We start from the raw sequence: 18,704 nt of genomic DNA, 5'->3' as shown, positions 1-18,704 counted from the left end.
AGTACAGCACAATACAGGCCCTTTGGCCCACAATGTTGTGCCAACCTTTAAACCTCACCTAAGACTATCTAACCCCTTCCTCCCACATATCCCTCTATTTTAAATTCCTCCATATGCTTATCTAGTAATCTCTTGAATTTGACCAATGTACCTGCCTCCACCACCGCCCCAAGCAACGCATTCCATGCCCCAACCACTCTCTGGGTAAAAAACCTTCCTCTGGTATCTCCCTTGAACTTCCCACCCATTACCTTAAAGCCATGCCCTCTTGTATTGAGCATTGGTGCTCTGGGAAAGAGGCACTCGCTGTCCACTCTATCTATTCCTCTTAACATTTTGTACACCTCTATCATGTCTCCTCTCATCCTCCTTCTCTCCAAAGGGTAAAGCCCTAGCTCCGTTAGTCTCTCCTCATAATGCATACTCTCTAAACCAGGCAGCATCCTGGTAAATCTCCTCTGCACCCTGTCCAACGCTTCCACATCCTTCCTATAATGAGCTTTCAGGTACGTACTTTCAGGTTTTTGTACCTCCTGCCCGAAGGGAGGGGGGAGAAGAGAGGATGTCAAAAACACTTGGCAGCCTTAGTCAAGTCCCACAATTGATTAGATCTCAAATATATCTCAATTTAGTTGAAGTTTTCCACCAGTATTTGCCCCATTGGCCAGATATCACACATGTTCACCTGCATGCATAAAGTGGTTAAAGCTAAACTGTACTTACATTTCATTCTTTTAAATGAACTCAGCCCCCACTCCAAAACTTCTGACATTCTGCTGCAAATCACCAAAGGAATGTTGCCAAAGAAGTGGAAGATAACAGATATTGCACTGTTGCTTAGAAAAGTTGAACTATTGAGCAGAAGGCCGCACAGGAGGCCAATAAAAGGAATGACTATAGTAACAATATTTACCAATGGTTAATTGGCCACCTCCTTCCAAAGTCAGTGCAATGTGGCTATAGCAGAAAGAAAGCACCGACATACCTAGACTTTTTCCACAGCACTTGCCAGACCCATGGCTTCTATTACCTGGAAGAGCCAGGATAGCAGTCACGACAACACTGCCATTTTAACTTCCCTTCCAAACCACACATAACAGCAATACAGGGATGCCATCACCACAAAGCAATAGCTCAACAAAACTTTCTTTACGATTAAAAAGGCAGTAAATGCCAGCCTTGCCACTGGCGCCCACAAACAATGAATGAGGAAGACAAAGGCAAACAGTAGATATGAAAAGCTTGATTTTCAAACACCATGTGGTAAAATGTGTTGGAGAAAACTTCTGATGATCCATTTGACAGTACAAAATACAGACCACAGTTATGGACAAAGAAATGGCTGAAAAGAAATACTAACGGGAGAATTTGTTTTGCTTTGTGGCCATTGGTGGACTACTGGGACTTTGCCTGCTTGCTGCAATAAAGGAATGATTTACTCCTGAACTTTGAGAAACTAATATCAAGCAAGGATATTCAATTTACAACTCTCATGGAAAGCAAGGGGATAGATCGAGAGTAATGTCTTCATACAAAATGGTTCCTGAAGGATAAACAAAGCATTGTTACAGTGCTAAGAATTAGATTTTGGAAATGTGGTAAAGTGAAGGAATGTAGACAGCTATGACGTGGGATTAGTTTTGTACTGTTCCAGATTAGAAAGCACATAACACAAGAAGGTCTGAATAGCGTCCTTCTGTGTAAACCCCTCATTTATAGGGATATTTCTCTTACAATGCACAGACAAATTCAACACAAAACATCTGGTTTAAGACCTTGGAATCCAGTTAATATACTTGTCCAATTTTAAGGAATTGGCCAATCTCAAGCTGAATATAAAAATTTGATAGGCTTTAATTTACCATTTGAATTTTAGTGAAAATTAAAGTGTGTTGCCTACCACAAAGACACTAACAGGCAGGGCTGCCCAGTCAGAACAATGTGCTGCAGTATTAAGTTCTAACTCCATGTTTCTATTTTGAGACTTGATCTCTCTTTGCATTGAAGAAGCCAATTTGCATTTCACATTGTTTGGTTCCCAGATTTTTAACGAATGTCTTAGCCTGTATTTAGCATACTGAATGCTCCAGCTCAGCAGGATGATATCTGTAGGAATTAAAACTTAACAAACTCAAGTAAGCCGGCTGGGTGATCAGTGAAGCAGAGAGCAAAATTACAATTTGCAAAGTCATCTTAACCATCTAGCAATGCATAGAACTACAATAGGGAGATAATGGTGAAGCTCGAAAGAAGTATGAAGAGATATGTATTCAAATTTTAAAGAATGCAAATAATTTAATAAAGGTTGAAAAGAAATGTATTTAAGTCAAGCGATTGACAATATTCAGACACAGAAAGTATTTAATACCCAAGACATTGGAGAAAGCAAACTGGAATCATTGGCAAAACAAAGTTTTCTCCCAACTTCACTGCTGCCCCCTCATCCACCTGTTCTGGACATCTATGCAAGAATTTTTAATAATGTTTATTAACGTGTATCAAAAATCAGTCCAGGTTTTCTGCCTATGGTGGCCATTCAACAACTGCTAGGGCAAAAAACGTGTGTCTGATCTTCAGCCGAGAACAGAACAGCATGCACGAATGATAGAGAAATGGAGGGCTATGTGGGAGGGAATGGTTAGATAGATATTAGAGCAGGATAAAATGTCGGCACAACATCATGGGCCGAAGGGCCTGTACCGTGCTGTAATGTTCTCTGTTCTAAACCTCAGGTGAGGACAGAATAAAATGTCATCCAGTGTGTTATGGAGGGCATGTGGTCATGACACTAGATCAGAAATTCGGAGGCCTCCTCAAATCAGAATCAGTATCAGGTTTACTATCACTGACATATGTCATGAAATTTGTTGTTTTGTGGCAGAGGTACAGTAATGATGCAAGGGCACCAGTTCAAATCCCTACATGGCAGCCAGGAAATTTCAATTCAGTTGATTAAATCAATCTGAAGTGAAAAACTGGTATCAAGAATGATGCCTGAGAAATGGCAATTTGTTATAAGTGTACATCTGCTTCACTAGTATCCATCTGAGAAGTAAATCTGCCATCATTTGCATGTCTAGCTTTCACATTACTCTAAACAAGAGTGATGGGCTCTTTATTTTTATACCTATTCCAATTTCATTTCAAAAATACAATAAATTTGTAGTGATAGATTTTTAAGTTCTCTAGGCTAATAAAAAGTGATTCTGTTATCACAAATCCAAGACCAATTAAGCCACTGAGTTTGAAAATATGAAATGGAACAGTAAGTCCATCTCGTGTTTCTGCAACCTTATGAGTCTCAGGACGTTCACACTAATCTTCCTGTACATTATTTAAAAATTAACCTACCTAATGCCACCAGCATAATATCAGCATGCTGATACTTCAGCTTGTTACATCAAGAATTACATATTCTTACATCAACTAATTTAACTTGAGGAAGAAACAGAATGCAAGAATTTGCGGATGACACCAAGATCGGTGGAGTTGTGGACAGTGTAAAGGACTATCAAAGAATACAGCAGGATATAGATCAGTTACAGATATGGGCAGAGAAGTGGCAGATGGAGCTTAATTGGGCCAAATATGCGGTGTTTCACTTTGGGAGGTCAAATGAGAGGAGAAAGTATACAGTTAATGGTCGGCCCCTTAACAGCATTGAGGTACAGAGAGATCTTGGGGTCCAGGTCCATAGTTCACTGAAAGTGGCTACGCAAGTGGATAAGAAGGTGTATGGAATTCTTGCCTTCATTGGTAGGGGTGTCGAGTATAAAAGTAAGGAAGTCATGCTGCAGCTATACAAAATTTTAGTCAGCCCACACTTGGGTATATTGTGTGCAGTTTGGTCGCTCCATGATAGGAGACGTGGAGATTGTGAAAAAGGTGCAGAAGAGGTTTACCAGGATGCTGTCTGGATGAGAGGGTGTGAGCTATAAGGACAGGTTGGACAAACGTGGGTTGTTCTCCCTGGAGTATCAGAGGCTGAGGGGAGACCTGATAGAGGTTTTTAAAATTATGAGAGGCATAGATAGGGTAGACAGTCAGAATCTGTTCCCCAGGGTAGAAATGGAAAACACCAGAGGACATGTTTTTAAGATTAGAGGGGGGCAAGTTTAAAGGTGACGTGAGGGGCAAGTTTTTTTATGCACAGAGTGGTAGGGCCTGGAATGGATTACCAGAGGTAGTGGTGGAATCAGGCAGTTTGGTGCAGTTTAAGATGCTTTTAGATAGACACATGAATATGAAAGGAATGGAGAGATATGGATGATAAACAGGAGGAGGACATTTAGTATAAATTAGCATCAAGATTGGCACAACATCATGAGTCAAATGGCCTGTCCAGTGCTGTACTGTTCTATGTTCTGTGTAATTCATAAATTCAGGTTATAGCTTGAGTAGATACAGTGGCCTTACTCTACAAAAAGAGCATCAGAAATTATACAAAAAGTCTTTGTTATGTACATCAAGAACAACAATTCCCTGAACTTGTATATTTCCCTCTCTCATACACTCAGAGTGAGCACTCAAGAAATGCATACAGGATCTTTATCCTGTCCTACTTAATCTCCCACACAATGGAACTAGGTCTCTGTAATGCCTAGGATATCTTGGCTCTCCCACCAGTAGTTTAAGATGGCTTTCACTAAAGTTCGAAACAATAATTTACATAATTTCAATGTGTCTCACTTGTTCTGCTAGAGTGCTTGCTTATTTTTCATTAGGAAAATGGACGTGGTCTACTCTGCTGTACACAATACCTAAAACTTTATATACAAATTATTTTTTTTAAAGCAGTTGCAACAATAGGAATAAGATGGTATAAGAGGTCGGGAGAGATCGAAAATTAAGTACCAGGCTTAGTAAAATACCTAACTCAACAAGTTTTAATAAAAAGGGCATTTCAATGTAAAAGGTAAGCTACAACCAAAGAATGAACACCAACAGTAAATATTCTAATAAGCGCACCTTTCACAGGCTCACAAGAGGTGAACACTGAGGGCACCAATGTGATAAACTGGATATGTTTCTGTTAGATGAAATAGCTAGAAGGAAAATGTTCATCGCTACCAAAATACCAAATGAAGTTTTTAGATGAATTGTCCAGGGAAGCAGGCTAGATTGACTGATATGGAATTAATCAGGAAACAGAGACTTTGTGCTACTGGTAATTAAAGTGTACATGGTCAAAGCATTAGTAGTCCTTGGAAACTGCAGAACGTGTGAGCAACTGCTCATCTGCATTCTGTGTAAAAGCTCTCACCATTTCAGCTTTAATCATGGATGACTGACAAGCTTGACTTCAGAGGCTTATGAACTGATTAAATACTGGGAAAACTCTGCATAGGGCTTTTGTTCTGCCAGTAATTTCAAATGCCATGATCAAACCAAGATTCACATGGCCATGTACAACCTCGTATCTGAATACTCGATGCAAAGGTTTAACTGTTTCTTTCAGAATTGTTATGATCAGACTTAAATATCTTGAAAAATGGTGTTTTGACCCACTTACCAACAGATGCCAAATTCATTGCCTTTAAGTATTTTGATGGGCTGACATCCTGTTGTACCAATAACCTTCTACAACTTGCTTAATTTTTAATCACAAAATTTGTCTGCTGCATTACATATAATTTCCAAATTAACACATATTGAAATAGTGGTAATAGTTAATCTATTTTTGCCTGCCATCCCCTTTTCTTTTCTTTTTTATTTAGTCTGGCCTGCTGCACCTGCCCCAATAGGTCAGTTTGAATAATATTACACAGTCTATTAGCAGCACATTACACAGACAAAGATGCTTAATTTAATGTTAACTGCCATGTTAGGTCATCTGGTTTCATCCTTTCAGAGAAATTCCCTTTGTTCCATCCATCCCCACTCCCACCTTCTCTGCTACCTAAACTAACTTGTTTCCCCTCTTTCCCATTCAAGACCGTAAACATTACAGTTTCTCTCTCCACAGATGCTGCCTGACCTGCTGAGTTTTTCCAGCATGTTCTGTTTTTAATTTAGGTTTCCACCATCTGCAATTCTTTAAAATTTTATTTTCTGTTACTCTTATACCTAAATATTCTCCCCTCTGCCCCACCAAAAAAAATGTCCATTTGCCCTTTGTGAGATTGTCTGGAGATGAACATAATCAGTTTAAAATATGGACTCAATGGTAATAAAATAGAAAGGTTACACAATTAAATGTTTTTCTCTCCCTTGTTTCCCTGCTCAAGGAAAAAACATCAAATGAGGTCAATGCTGTAGCTGTGTAAAGTGTACACAGCCTACACCATTATAACTTCACAGTAATCGAGAACTGTCCAAGAAACTAAATACTGGGGATGCTTCGTTCAACAACAATAGGAACAACCACTCCAGGAGGTTGCACTTTTTTTTAAAAAGAAGAAATTCATTTCAACCACTGGCAGTTCTGATCAGGTGTTGCTGGGTTGGATCAGGTTGAGTTTTTTTTAACCTCTTACTTTTTAGGAAAGAATCAAAGAAATTGGTAATTTTAAGCTTCAACTTTACTGCTGCTGGTTATCCAAATGAAACCACTGTCACAGAGTGTAGCAGTGCTGTCTTAAAATGTGCCCTCAGGGCCAATATATATTTTATTATACAAGTGTACAGTCAGAAAACGCCCAACCCCTCAACACCCAATTATACACTGCAATGCTACATTCAATGCAAAATCAATTGCTATTTTAGTGCATTTAATTAGCAGTGGCACTCAGCTGCAGGGTTATCATCAACTATCAGAGATAGTACCAAGCATTATGCAATCATTTCTCAAACTATAAAATATTTAAGGTTAATTAACTCAAAAGTGAAAAAAAAATTAGAAAGTGAGCAATTTGGCCAAAAAGTAGTACAAATAATGAGAAAACCACAAATAAATTACCAAATGGTCTTGACCCAAAAATAACACCCATTCTAGTGTCGAAGTTATCATACATTTTCAGTACCCAATAAATCTCTTAACAACGTGGGATAAGTACAATCTATTCCTGACGATTACTTATTTGAGCCTAATTAACTTGCCTAGGATTTTGTATTTGTATTTGATGGAATTAGGTTATTCCATATCTTGCCTTGCAAACACAAGGAAGAAGTCATTGTTCAGAATACTTAGCACTTTGGATTCCACTTCAGTTTCATGACCACTAGGCTGCACCTTTCAAAGCTTTCACCTCTTCTCCGATTGCCTTCTTACTCATAAGCCATTCTACAAGCACTAGATCATGTGCAGCTTGCAAAATAACAATTCTATAAGGAAGTTAAAGTCTGGTAAAGGAGCAGTCGAAGGAAAGGCAGTGGGACTGGCCAGATGAAGAGCAATGATTTCATATACTTTAAATTCTTGTGCTTGCCCAGTACACTTTTGAAATAAATCCCGTGGCTCAGGTGGGAAGCTTATAATACCCTACAAAGGTCTTGGCATTATTGCTGGGGCTGGATCCATAGAGTGCATCCACTCACATCCATTGCAAAGGACTGAAATAATTGATGACAAGCTTCACAAGGAGATAAAAAGTGGGTTTAGATCATGCTAAGAAGCCTATGTAAACAGTAAATTCTTAAAGGATAAAATGCTGTAATTTAATTCTTTATATCTACAGTTAAGCATAAGAACTGGAAAGAGTTGACCATTCAAGCTCTTGTGCCTTCTTCACCAATCATTGAGATCATAGCTGATCTATGCTGGCCTCTTCTGTGCCAGTTCCAATAGCCCTCAATTCCATGATCTTTCAAAAATTTATCTACCTCCTCCTTAAATACTTATCTAGTCTCCAAAAGCCCCTGAGGTATAGAATTCCAGAAACTCACCACCCTCTGCAAAAGAAAAATTTACGCACCTCTGTTTTAAATGACCAGCCCCTTATTTTGTAACAACGTCCCCTTCCTTGTGACTCTCCCACTCAAGAAAACATCTCATGCCCTCTCAGGATCTTATATCTCTCTATATGGTCAGCCCCATTCTTCTGAACTCCAAAGAGTTAGCCTCTCTTGACAGAACAACCCCCTCTTCTCAGGAATTCGCCTGGTGAATCTTCTTTAGGCTGCCTCCAATATTACCATATACTTATTTTAGGTAAGGGGACCAAAACTGTGTGCAGTATTCCAGGTGTGGCCTCACCAACACCCTATACAGCTGTAATAAAACCTTCCTATTCTTTAACTCCAAACCCTTTGCAATAAAAGCCAATATGCCACTTGCCTTTTTAACTACTTGTTGGACCTGACAACTTTTTGTGATTCATGCATTAGAACACCAAGATCCCTCTGAACATTACTCACTTGCAGTCTGCCTCCATTCAGATAATAATCTGCCTTTTTATTTCCCTTACCAAAGTGTGTGACCTCACATTTGCCCACATTAAACTCCGTTTGGCAAGTTTTTGTCCAGTCACTCAATCTACCTACATCCAGTTGCAGGGTTACAACATCCTGATCACACCATGCTTTTACACCTATTGTGTCATCGGCAAACTTGGAAACCTAACGTTTTGTCTCCTCCTTCAGGTCGTTGATATAAATAGAAACTAATTCAGGGCGAAGAACTGATCTCTGGGGTACTCCACTGATTTCATGATTTTAGTGAATTCCAGCTAGTTTGCTTTCATGGTTAAGATGGTTGTACAGGAAGCAGAAGTCACTAAACATGGATCTTTTGGTGTATTGTAAAACCGCCTTTAAGGTCAAAGTAACCATGGAAGGCTGCCCATCTTGTCCACTTGGTTGTGAGCTATTCCAAATCCAGAGAGATTGGACTGAGACACAGAAATATTGTTACATTTTAATAACTGGAAGGTAATCAAGTTTTACCTTTGTCTTGCTGAACCCAGTCAGTGGGTTTCATATCGCGAAACTGATTTCTTAAATTGAACACATGAATTGAAGAGCTGAAGGAAAAGTGATCCATAACTCGGCTAAACTTCCAGCCAGGGATCCATTCATCTTCTATCACATCCGATAAGCTTGGAAAGGTATAAAATATTGTCTGCAAGAGATACAGGGAGATGTATGAGCTAGGAACCTAAAGGACCTGGAGACACGAGAGACTGCAGAAGCTGAAATCTGGAGTAACAAACAATCTGCTGGAGGAGCTCAGCGGGTCGAGCAGCATCTGTGGGAGGAAAGGAACTGTCGACGTTTCGGGTCGAGACCCTGCATCAGGACTGGTGATGGATCAAGTCCTGATGCACAGTTTCGACCCAGGACAGGTCCTGATGCAGGGTCTCAACCCAAAACGTCAACAATTTCTTCCCCCCACCCCCCCTCCCCAGAGATGCTGCTCGACCTGCTGAGTTCTTTCAGCAGATTGCTTGTTACCTCAAGGATCTAGATTGCAATCTCATACTTAATCACAAGGAAAATATACTATGATCGGAAATAATTAGTCCTTTGTTTAAGAAAGGATGTGCTGACATTGAAGAGGGTTCAGGGAAGATTCACTAGAATGATTCCAGGAATGAGAGGGTTAACATATAAGGAACATTTGACGGCTCTTGGGCTGTACTCCTCGGAGTTCAGAAGAATGAGGGGGGACCTCATAGAAACATTTTGAATGTTAAAAGGCCTGGATAGAGTAGATGTGCCAAAGTTGTTTCCCATGGTAGGGGAGTCTAGTACAAGAGGGCACGACTTCAGGATTGTAGGGCGCCCATTCAGAACAGATGCGGAGAAATTTCTTCAGCCAGAGAGTGGTGATCTGTGGGATTTGTTGCCACGGGCAGCTGTGGAGGCAAAGTAATTGGGTGTATTTAAGGCAGAGATTGATAGGTATCTGAGTAGCCAGGGCATCAAAGGTTATGGTGAGAAGGCGGGGGAGTGGGGCTAAATGGGAGAATGGATCAGCTCATGATAGAATGGCAAAGCAGACTTAATGGGCCGAATGGCCGACTTCTGCTCCTTTGTCTCATGGTCTTATGAATTTTTAAAATGCTCCCTTTAATTTTTAGTTAATTGCCTGCCAAATACTGATTGCCAATTTTTTGTTACACATTCATTTTCCTGGAATTGGGCACTGCTCGCAAGCCAGCACTTATTACCCATCCCCAACCTGCCTTTAAAAGGTGGTGGTGAGCCGCCTTCTTGAATGGCTGCAGTCCTTCTGGTGAAGGTCCTCCCGCAGAGCTGTTGGCTAGGGAGTTCCAGGATTTGGACCCAGTGATGATGAAGGTCTAGCAATACATTTCCAAGTGAGAATGGTGTGCAACTTGTAGAGGATCGTCCAGGTGGTGGTATTTCCATTCAACTACTGTCCTTGTCCTTCTTGGAATATAGGTTGGGCATTTGAGAGGTGCTGTTGGGTGACCTAGATTGATAGCTGCCAACTTTCAACCAATAGTAGATGGATGGCCTCAGCCAGTACCATTGACTGAAGTCACATGAATTATAATTACAACATCTAAGAGACATTTAGTCAGGCACATGAATAGAAAAGGTTTAGAGGGATACAGGCCAAACACAGGCAAATGGGACTAGCTTGGGTAGACATCTAGGTCAGCAAAGACGATTTAGGCCGAAGGGCCTGTTTCCATGCTATGTAACTGTATGACTCTAAGTCAGTTAGTTATTACTGACTCGTTGCTATATCAGATGGTCCAGACAAATCACTATAGATGCGTTTACAGTTTTTAAAAAATTGTGATGATGATATGAAAGGCGCCATGTCAATGTCGTTGGCCTCTCTCTTTATTTGCTGTGCATTAAATCTGGCCCAGAATTGCTGCAGGCTAGCTAAAATGGGAAAACCTGACTGAAAAAAGCACTTTACCAAACATCAATAATCAAAGAAAATCTGGAAAATTTTCAGCACCTCGTCTGTACCTCTAAACTGTAGTCTTCCACTGGTTGGAAGTTTCTAAAAAAGAAATGGTCCTGAATTCTCTGCCAGTTCCTTCCAGCATTCCTTGACAGAAAGAAAGAAAAAAAACTTTAGGAATTTACCTCAAAGAGCAAAGCTAAAATACAGAACACGTTGTTCAACCTTTCAAAGGACGCTGAAGCCCGACTAGATCAAGAATACTTAATTTAAAATACGTGTATAATTAGTGGGAAATTAAAATATCTTGTTAAATAGAATAGCAAAAGTAATATGTGCTAATTGAGGAATATTTCGTAATCTTTGCCAGAAGTTTTTTCAGAAGTTCATGATGCAATCATCATGCAGTGCTTGAGGTGATCATACAAGGAAGGTGATTGCCCCTTCTGCACAGTAAGTGACCCCCCTCTCAATTACCTAAGCCACCCAGTGGCCACCTGGCACTACTTCCCTCCTACAGCTAAGGATTTATGGAATATATAGAATGCTGGAGCTCTCCCAGAGTTTCTCATTGTTTACAGAGCTAGGCAATTTCCCGAAGCGAAGAGGAAGAATTATCCTAGATTCCCAAGTGCAGCTTGTAGTAGCCACAATGGAGGCAGCCTTCTAGCAAGGTGAATGATGGTCTGTTGGACCACGTGTGAGGCAGGAAGCTTCAGAAAGAGGAAGAGAAAATATAAGAATACAATTTTACTGCCTTCTCAGCTTATTTTTAGTAACCGCTGGAAGTGTATAGAACACTCACTTTCCCAGGAAATCTTTTGAAGAGGATGACAGTGGACGATCCCCTTACAGCATCTGGAACAAACAGCAATGAGCTTTCAGAGAAAAGTACATAATTGTCTCCCACTGACCCCATGGTTTGCTTCTGTCCAACTTGCTCCAGATAGGATTCTATTATTGGTTCCAAAAACTTCAACTCTTCACCCTCCAGTTTAGACAGTAGACAGGCTTCCCAGACCTTTTGTAAAGCAAGTAGGGCATAAAGTCGCACGCTGAAATTGTGGTTCAGACACCATGGCAATATTACACTCAGTGCCTTCTTCAAATATTGGTCCTAGTTAATAAAACAGAACGATCAACAGAATTTGAATTAGTACCAGCATGTTAATGAATATGAATCTTATGAAATAAGATAGGGGTGGATGATTCATTGCAAACCACCTCCACTTTAAAAATGAATGTGTTTATGGTTTGTTACTGATTTCATTGTAAATACAAAAATGTTGCCGTGTGTAAAAATAAAATCAATTTGACATTGTGTCTGCAAAGAATATAAAGAACATTTTAAATATTAAAAGTAGAGAGAAACACAAGCTATGCCAACATGGCCACCACTTCCAGTGGTTACATGACGGGGTAAAAATGGCAATACTATTGACCCACTTTCTCTGAATACTCCTTTTTCACAGGAGGTGCAACTTCCAGAAAATGACCCAATAACGTTAATTTCATTTGCCTACCCAAGACGAAGTCTGAATTGACGTCTTTTTTTTTCCAGATGTGAAAATTGGAAATAAATCAGGGTGGGCATGGGGAACAGCATGCTCTGTAAATGGAGAGACACTCAGGATCCTGTTTGAAAGACTTTCAGCCTCAGATTTCGAATGGTAACCCAGTGTCAGGTTCAAGGGAATCACTGAGCAGCTGCAAAACATTTTGAAGAGGGAGGGGGATCAAACAGAAGTTGTGGCCTACATCAGTATCAGTGCCAATGGGTTGAGAAAGGGATGACGTCAGTCATCAGATTTAAGGAGAGAGATTAAACACGAGGACTTCTGCAAAAACCTCCAGATTATTTCTGGTGCCAAGCGCCACTGAGTACAGGAATAGAAGGATGATATGGATGAATGTATTGCAGGAGAGATGGTTCAAGAGAAAGGGCTTAAGCTTCTTGGGATATTGGGTCCAGTTCTGGGGAAGGTTGGGTCCAAACAAGAGAGGGGGCTTGTATTTCAACAGTTCTAGGACTTATACCCTTATCTAGAGTGAGTGTGGTCTGTTGGTGCTGTTGAGAAGAGTTTTAACCTGGTTGGGTATGGGGTGGAAAGTTGAACTGACCTGAGCTGAGGTGGAAACAGAAGGTATAAGATCAAGGAGAGAGTTTGGAAGACAAAGCAAACAAAACTTGAAATCTGGCAATGCCTACTGGCATTTGGCTAAACGAAATGAATAAGACAGATGAGCTGAGGGCACATGAAAATAAAAAAAGTTTAGATACTGGAAATATGATATAAAAACAGAAAGCGCTGGAAACGCTCATCAGGTCAGGCAGTATTGTGGAAAGAGAAACATAGTTAACCTTTTAGGTTGAAGGCCCTTCGTCAGAACTGGGAAAGAGAGTATACAGATGGACATGTAAATGTGATATCTTAGCAGTTACTGAGACAAGACTCAAGTAGGTGCAGAAATGGCAGTTCAATGTTCCTTGTTTCAGGTTTTCAGTTGAGATAGAGAGGCGATTAACAAAAAAGGGTGTCCAATATTGGTTAGGGAAACTATTACAGCTGAAGGAAGGGCTGATATGATAGAATCATCAAGTGGTACTTTATGGGTTGAACCAAAGAGTAAAAAGGGGTAATCACATTACTGGCAGTGGACTGTAAACCTCCAAACAGACTGAAGGAGATAGAAGAAGAAATACGTAGACAAATTTCTAATTACCAAAAGACAGCATTATGAGGGACTTTGGTTACCCAAATATTAACTGGGATACAATCAGCATATAAGGTATAGAAGGGCACAGAATTCCTAAGTTACATTCGGGGGATGGTGTGGGAGGCATGGTTTGCGGAATGCAGCAGGAACGAAGCTGGATATGTGGGAGGGGATTTTTGTGGTACTGATCCTAATTTAATTAAATTTTGTATTGTTGTGAAAAATGACAAAGATACAATAGGAGTAGAAATTCTACATTTGAGTGAAATTAAAAAGAAAATTTACATAGCAAAGAAAGGATATTAAAAAAAAACAGCAATTAAATCAAAGGAAATATGAGGATGCTTCTTAACTTCATCAAGAGCAGCTGGATAAGGAGAGAAAAAAAGTCAATTCAGGACCCAAAACAACGATGACTATGGAAAGGGTTGAGCCGATCTTGGACCATAAAGGTAACTTGTGAGTGGATGCTAGTAAGATTGTAAATGAATACTTTTGTAGCTTTCTTCACAAAAATGGGAGAGGATGCCAGTACTGGGGTTGAGGAGGAAAAGTATGAAATGCTGGATGGCATAAAGGTAGGAAGAATGTACGTACGTACAAATTGGGAAGAGGATTAGCCATTTGGCTCCTCAAGCTTGCTCCACCAATGAATAAGGCAGCAGGTTATCTGACTGTGACCTCAGCTTCCCATCCACCCATGGTAACAATTCACCCCCTGCATACTAAGAATCTATCTACCTCTGCCAAACAAAATATATTCAATTTCTCTTCTTTGAAACAGAGGAAAGTGAGGGAAGATTTAATTGAAGTGTTGAAATTTACACAGAACCCAGCTGAAGTAAATCAGAAGGACCTATTTCCCTTAGCAGGGACCAAAATCTAGGGGACACAGTATTTGAAGTATTTGGAAAGAGGATTAAAGGGGAGACGAGGAAAGTTTTTTTAACCCAGGGTGGTAGGGTCCTGGAGCTCACTACCTGAAAGGGTGGAGGAAACAGAAACCATCAACACATACAAGTAGTACTTGGATACATACTTGAAGAGCCATAGGCTGCAGTGCTACAGAACTGGTGCTGTAAAGTGGTTTTTACACTGGGTGGCTCTTTTTTGATTGGCACAGACACAACGGGCTAAATTACCTCCATCCGTGTTGGAAATTTTCTATTACTCTGACATTACTCAATCCCTTTCAAATGATGATACAAAGAACAGTGGCTATTTTAAAATAGCTAGCCAGCCACTGAGCATCTCTGGCTAACAATAAACTGAATTCTGTTTAGTTTTGAATCAGTTCATATTATTGAACTGATTAACCTCGTGAGTTCTGACAAAGGGTCTTCGACTTGAAGCATTAACTCAATTTCTCTTTCTGCGGATGCTGCCTGACCTGCTCATTGTTCCCAGCATTTTCAGCTTTTTTTTTCAGATTTCCAAAACCAGCAGTTTTTGATTAACCTCATTACTGTCAGCCAGGGGTCGATGTTTAAGAAAAAAAAATGAAATCGCAGGGCTGCAAGTTATTGTGACATGCTTAAATTTAATTTCAAATAAAAAGTGTTATCACAGAAGTTTGGGATGCTTTACTCTCGAAGTAGTCAAATAAATAATACAAAGAGCAAAAAACGAGCTGTTGGAGGAACTCAGTGGGTCAGGCAACATCTGTGGAGGGAAATGGACATTTGACGTTTCGGGTCGAGTTCCTCCAGCAGCTTGTTTTTTGCTCCAGATTCCAGCATCTGCAGCCTCTTGTGTCTCCATATTATGCAAAGAGTCAGCACAGTCACAATGAGTTATTTGGCCTCCCTTCTATGCCAAATCATTCCAAGTGCTTCAACATATCATTTTCAAATGGCCTCTTTGAAGTTTGGGAGTTAGAATTTGGTAATTATAGGATTCTTCCTACTGTGAGTTGGAAAGGAAGCTTTATTCATTGCTTGGGCAATGTTACACATTTAACTGCATTAGTTTAAAAATAAGATAAGATAGGATAAGATCTTTATTAGTCACATGTACATCGAAACACCCAGTGAAATGCATCTTTTGTGTAGTGATTTTTGGGGGGCAGCCTGCAAGTGTCGCCACACTTCCGGCGCCAATATAGCATGCCCACAACTTCCTAACCCGTACGTCTTTGGAATGTGGGAGGAAACCGGAGCACCCGGAGGAAACCCACGCAGACATGGGGAGAACGTACAAACTCCGTACAGGCAGTGGCTGGATTTGAACCCAGGTCGCTGGCGCTGTAAAGCATTATGCTAACCACTATGCTACCGTGCCTGCCGTACCGTGTACACAGAAATGCAGGCCGGAAGGGGCTGTAGGGGTAAGGGCAGATAAAATGAAACGTTTAAGAGTATGGAAAAGACTATAGCAGGGATATGACCAACAACCAATTAGTGTAGCGGTTAGTGTAACACTATTATAGCGCAAGCGACCTGGGTTCAATTCCGGCCACTGTCTGTAAGGAGTTTGTACGTTCTCCCCGTGTCTGCGTGGGTTTCCTCCGGGTGCTCCGGTTTCCTCCTATATTCCAAAGACGTAAGGGTTAGGAAGTTGTGGGCATGCTATGTTGGCGCCGGAAGCATGGCGACACTTGTGGGCTAGCCTCAGAACACTCTACACAGAAGATGCATTTCACTGTGTGTTTCGATGTACATGTGACTAATAAAGAAATCTTATCTTATTATACTTTGCATTTTTATTTAATTAAACAATTAAAACAAGATTACTGAAAGAAGACATTGAAGTGAATTCAGCCTTGTTTCAATATCGTAGGTTTATAAAAACCATCTGCAAAATAATGCAGCAAATGGCAAACTTTCAGAAAGGGAGCTTGAGATGGCTGAACGTAGAAGGTGACGGGTCAGGAGTGGGCTGGTGGTACTGGCCGACGCTGGAAATTCACCTGCATTATTGCACCCCGTTTTTGGACCCGCTACACAAGATTTTGACATGCAGTTTGATCATTTGTTTTTTTGGCACTGACTGCATTGAATAAGCAGATGGCATCAGAGTCGTCTTTGTTTCGCTTTTGCTGCGAATGTATCTCCTTCAGGTCTCCAGCAGCTGTTGTCATCAAACAAAATTACCGTGACAATCACCATTTCCATACTTTGTCATGTTACCTCTGGATACTGAAATTGGCTCCAAAAGTAGAAATACTTACCTTCTGGGAAATATTCTTAAGCATCACGTCAATATGAACCAATATGGCCAGGAAAGTACAGATACTAGTTTTTGAATTTTCAGGATTCTGCATAAAAACAAAAAAAGTAGTAAAACTAGAGCAATGAAATATTCAAGTTGACTTAATAAATGAATTACAAATTTATATCTTCAAAACATTTTAGGCATTTTCCATGAACAATTTCTTCAAATGATACTGATTCCTTTGAGAGCCATTTCCCTGCATCTTCAGTTAAAACATCATAAAAGTCATGTTTAAATATTTTACACCCAGAAAGCAAGTTGCCTAGTTTTTTGACAACTTGAAAAGTCTAATCTCAACCTGAAAATATGGACAGCTAGCAGGGTCACTAAATAGAGCTGATAAGACTGGTGGGCCAGATTTTGTGGTCTTAATGACAGTAAAACCATCAGTATCATGACTACATGTTAAAAATGTTGGCCTCTTTCAATTTACAGCACATCCATAACCCAACTATCTCAATGTTGCTGTCAGCAGAAGAGTTCTCCACAGACGAAACTAATTAAGGGAAAAGAACATCAGTGATCTTACGAAAGGTATTTGCAAACTATTCTCACCATAATTATTGCTCAGCGAATTCTCTGCCCCCAAGATGAGAAGTAATTGTGTGTGTGGATTGTAATTCTCTTTGATAAACATTACAAAGTATAATGGATTTCAAAGTAAAAACCAGTTCTTTTCATTTTTTTCTCAGTAGAGAGAAAGATGGAACGAGAGATACAGCAAGGAAAAAGGCCCTTCAGTCCACTGTCTGTGCCGACCATCAACAACCCATTTATACTAATCCTACATTAATCCCATTTTTTATTAAGATAAGATCTTTATTAGTCACACGTACATCGAGACACACAGTGAAATACATCTTTTGCGTAGTGATTTTGGGGGGCAGCCCACAAGTGTCGCAATGCTTCCGGCGCCAACATAGCATGCCCATAACTTCCTAACCTGTACGTCTTTGGAATGTGGGAGGAAACCGGAGCACCCGGAGGAAACCCACGCAGACACGGGGAGAATGTACAAACTTCTTACAGACAGTGGCCGGATTTGCATCCGGCTCGCTGGCGCTGTAAAGCATTATGCTAACCACTATGCTACCCCCAGATTCTACCACTCAGCTACACACTAGGGGTAATTTACAATGGCCAAATGCATATCTGCAAATGCACCAACCTGCATATCTTTGGGACGTGGGAAGAAACCAGAGCTCCCTGAGGAAACTCGCACAGGGAGAATGTGCAAATTCCATGCAGGTGGCACCCGACGTCAAGACTGAACTCAGTCTCTAGTGCTGTGAGGCAGCAGCTCTACTAGCTGCTCCATTTCTGCTGTCCCAACATGTCGCGACATTTCAGCTTCTACTTTAATTTTGTGTGTTATCAAAAAGTCAACACCCTGTGGAATGTTTACAACATTTGTTAAAAGTGGTACTTCCTCTCTTCTGGTTTGCTGCATGTAATGATTCTTCAACATGACTAGCTACTCAGCTAAGTTGATGGCATCACCATCAACAACCGACATCAGGCGCTGGGAGATCAACAGAGACACAAGAGATTCTGCAGATGCTGCAAATATGGAGCAACACAGGCAAAATGCTGGAGGAGCTCAGCAGGTCGGGCAGCATCTATGGAGGGAAATAAACAGTTGACATTTTGCGAAGTGTATCAACTCGAAACGTTGACTGTTTATTTCCCTCCATAAATGCTGCCTGACCTGCTGAGTTCCTCCAGCATTTTGTGTGTGTTGTAGGAGGTCGACAGAGGTTGCAGCACATTTAAGGATAGCATTCTGTGAGGTTAGCAGTGAGCACTGTCACTTTGCTGTTGCTCCTTTCTTGCTTATTCAACAGTCGTATATCTTTCTATTGCACAAGCTGTTGCTCACAAGTTCATGTGCTATCCAGAGGTTGCCCTCAAGCAATGGCCAAACCAAAAGGTGTTGCGTGGTACCTCTAGCTGGTATCCCAGGAATTGACTTGACCATCTGCAAAAATCCAGACCTCATTGTAAACCA

General features: G+C 40.6%; 1 protein-coding gene across 5 annotated transcripts in view; it reads right to left on the bottom strand.

Moving 5' to 3' along the window:
• Window positions 1-18,704, bottom strand: part of tarbp1 (TAR (HIV-1) RNA binding protein 1) — a 161,228-nt gene that overhangs the window by 40,377 nt on the left and 102,147 nt on the right. For 4 of the 5 annotated variants that reach the window (XM_052013185.1, XM_052013187.1, XM_052013186.1 and 1 more), the window contains 4 exons: window positions 16,653-16,739; window positions 11,680-11,882; window positions 10,831-10,912; window positions 8,824-8,998 (listed from right to left, as the gene is read on the bottom strand). In XM_052013185.1, the coding sequence (XP_051869145.1) occupies window positions 8,824-8,998; window positions 10,831-10,912; window positions 11,680-11,882; window positions 16,653-16,739 (547 nt within the window). Of the gene's footprint in view, window positions 1-8,823; window positions 8,999-10,819; window positions 10,913-11,679; window positions 11,883-16,652; window positions 16,740-18,704 lie in introns of those variants that run through there. The other variant, XM_052013188.1, reaches the window with a different exon arrangement.

The sequence above is a fragment of the Pristis pectinata genome, chromosome 3 (genome assembly GCF_009764475.1).
Source record: "Pristis pectinata isolate sPriPec2 chromosome 3, sPriPec2.1.pri, whole genome shotgun sequence".
In the NCBI taxonomy this organism is placed as follows: Eukaryota; Metazoa; Chordata; class Chondrichthyes; order Rhinopristiformes; family Pristidae; genus Pristis; species Pristis pectinata.
This window is presented reverse-complemented; position numbering and strand designations above follow the sequence as displayed.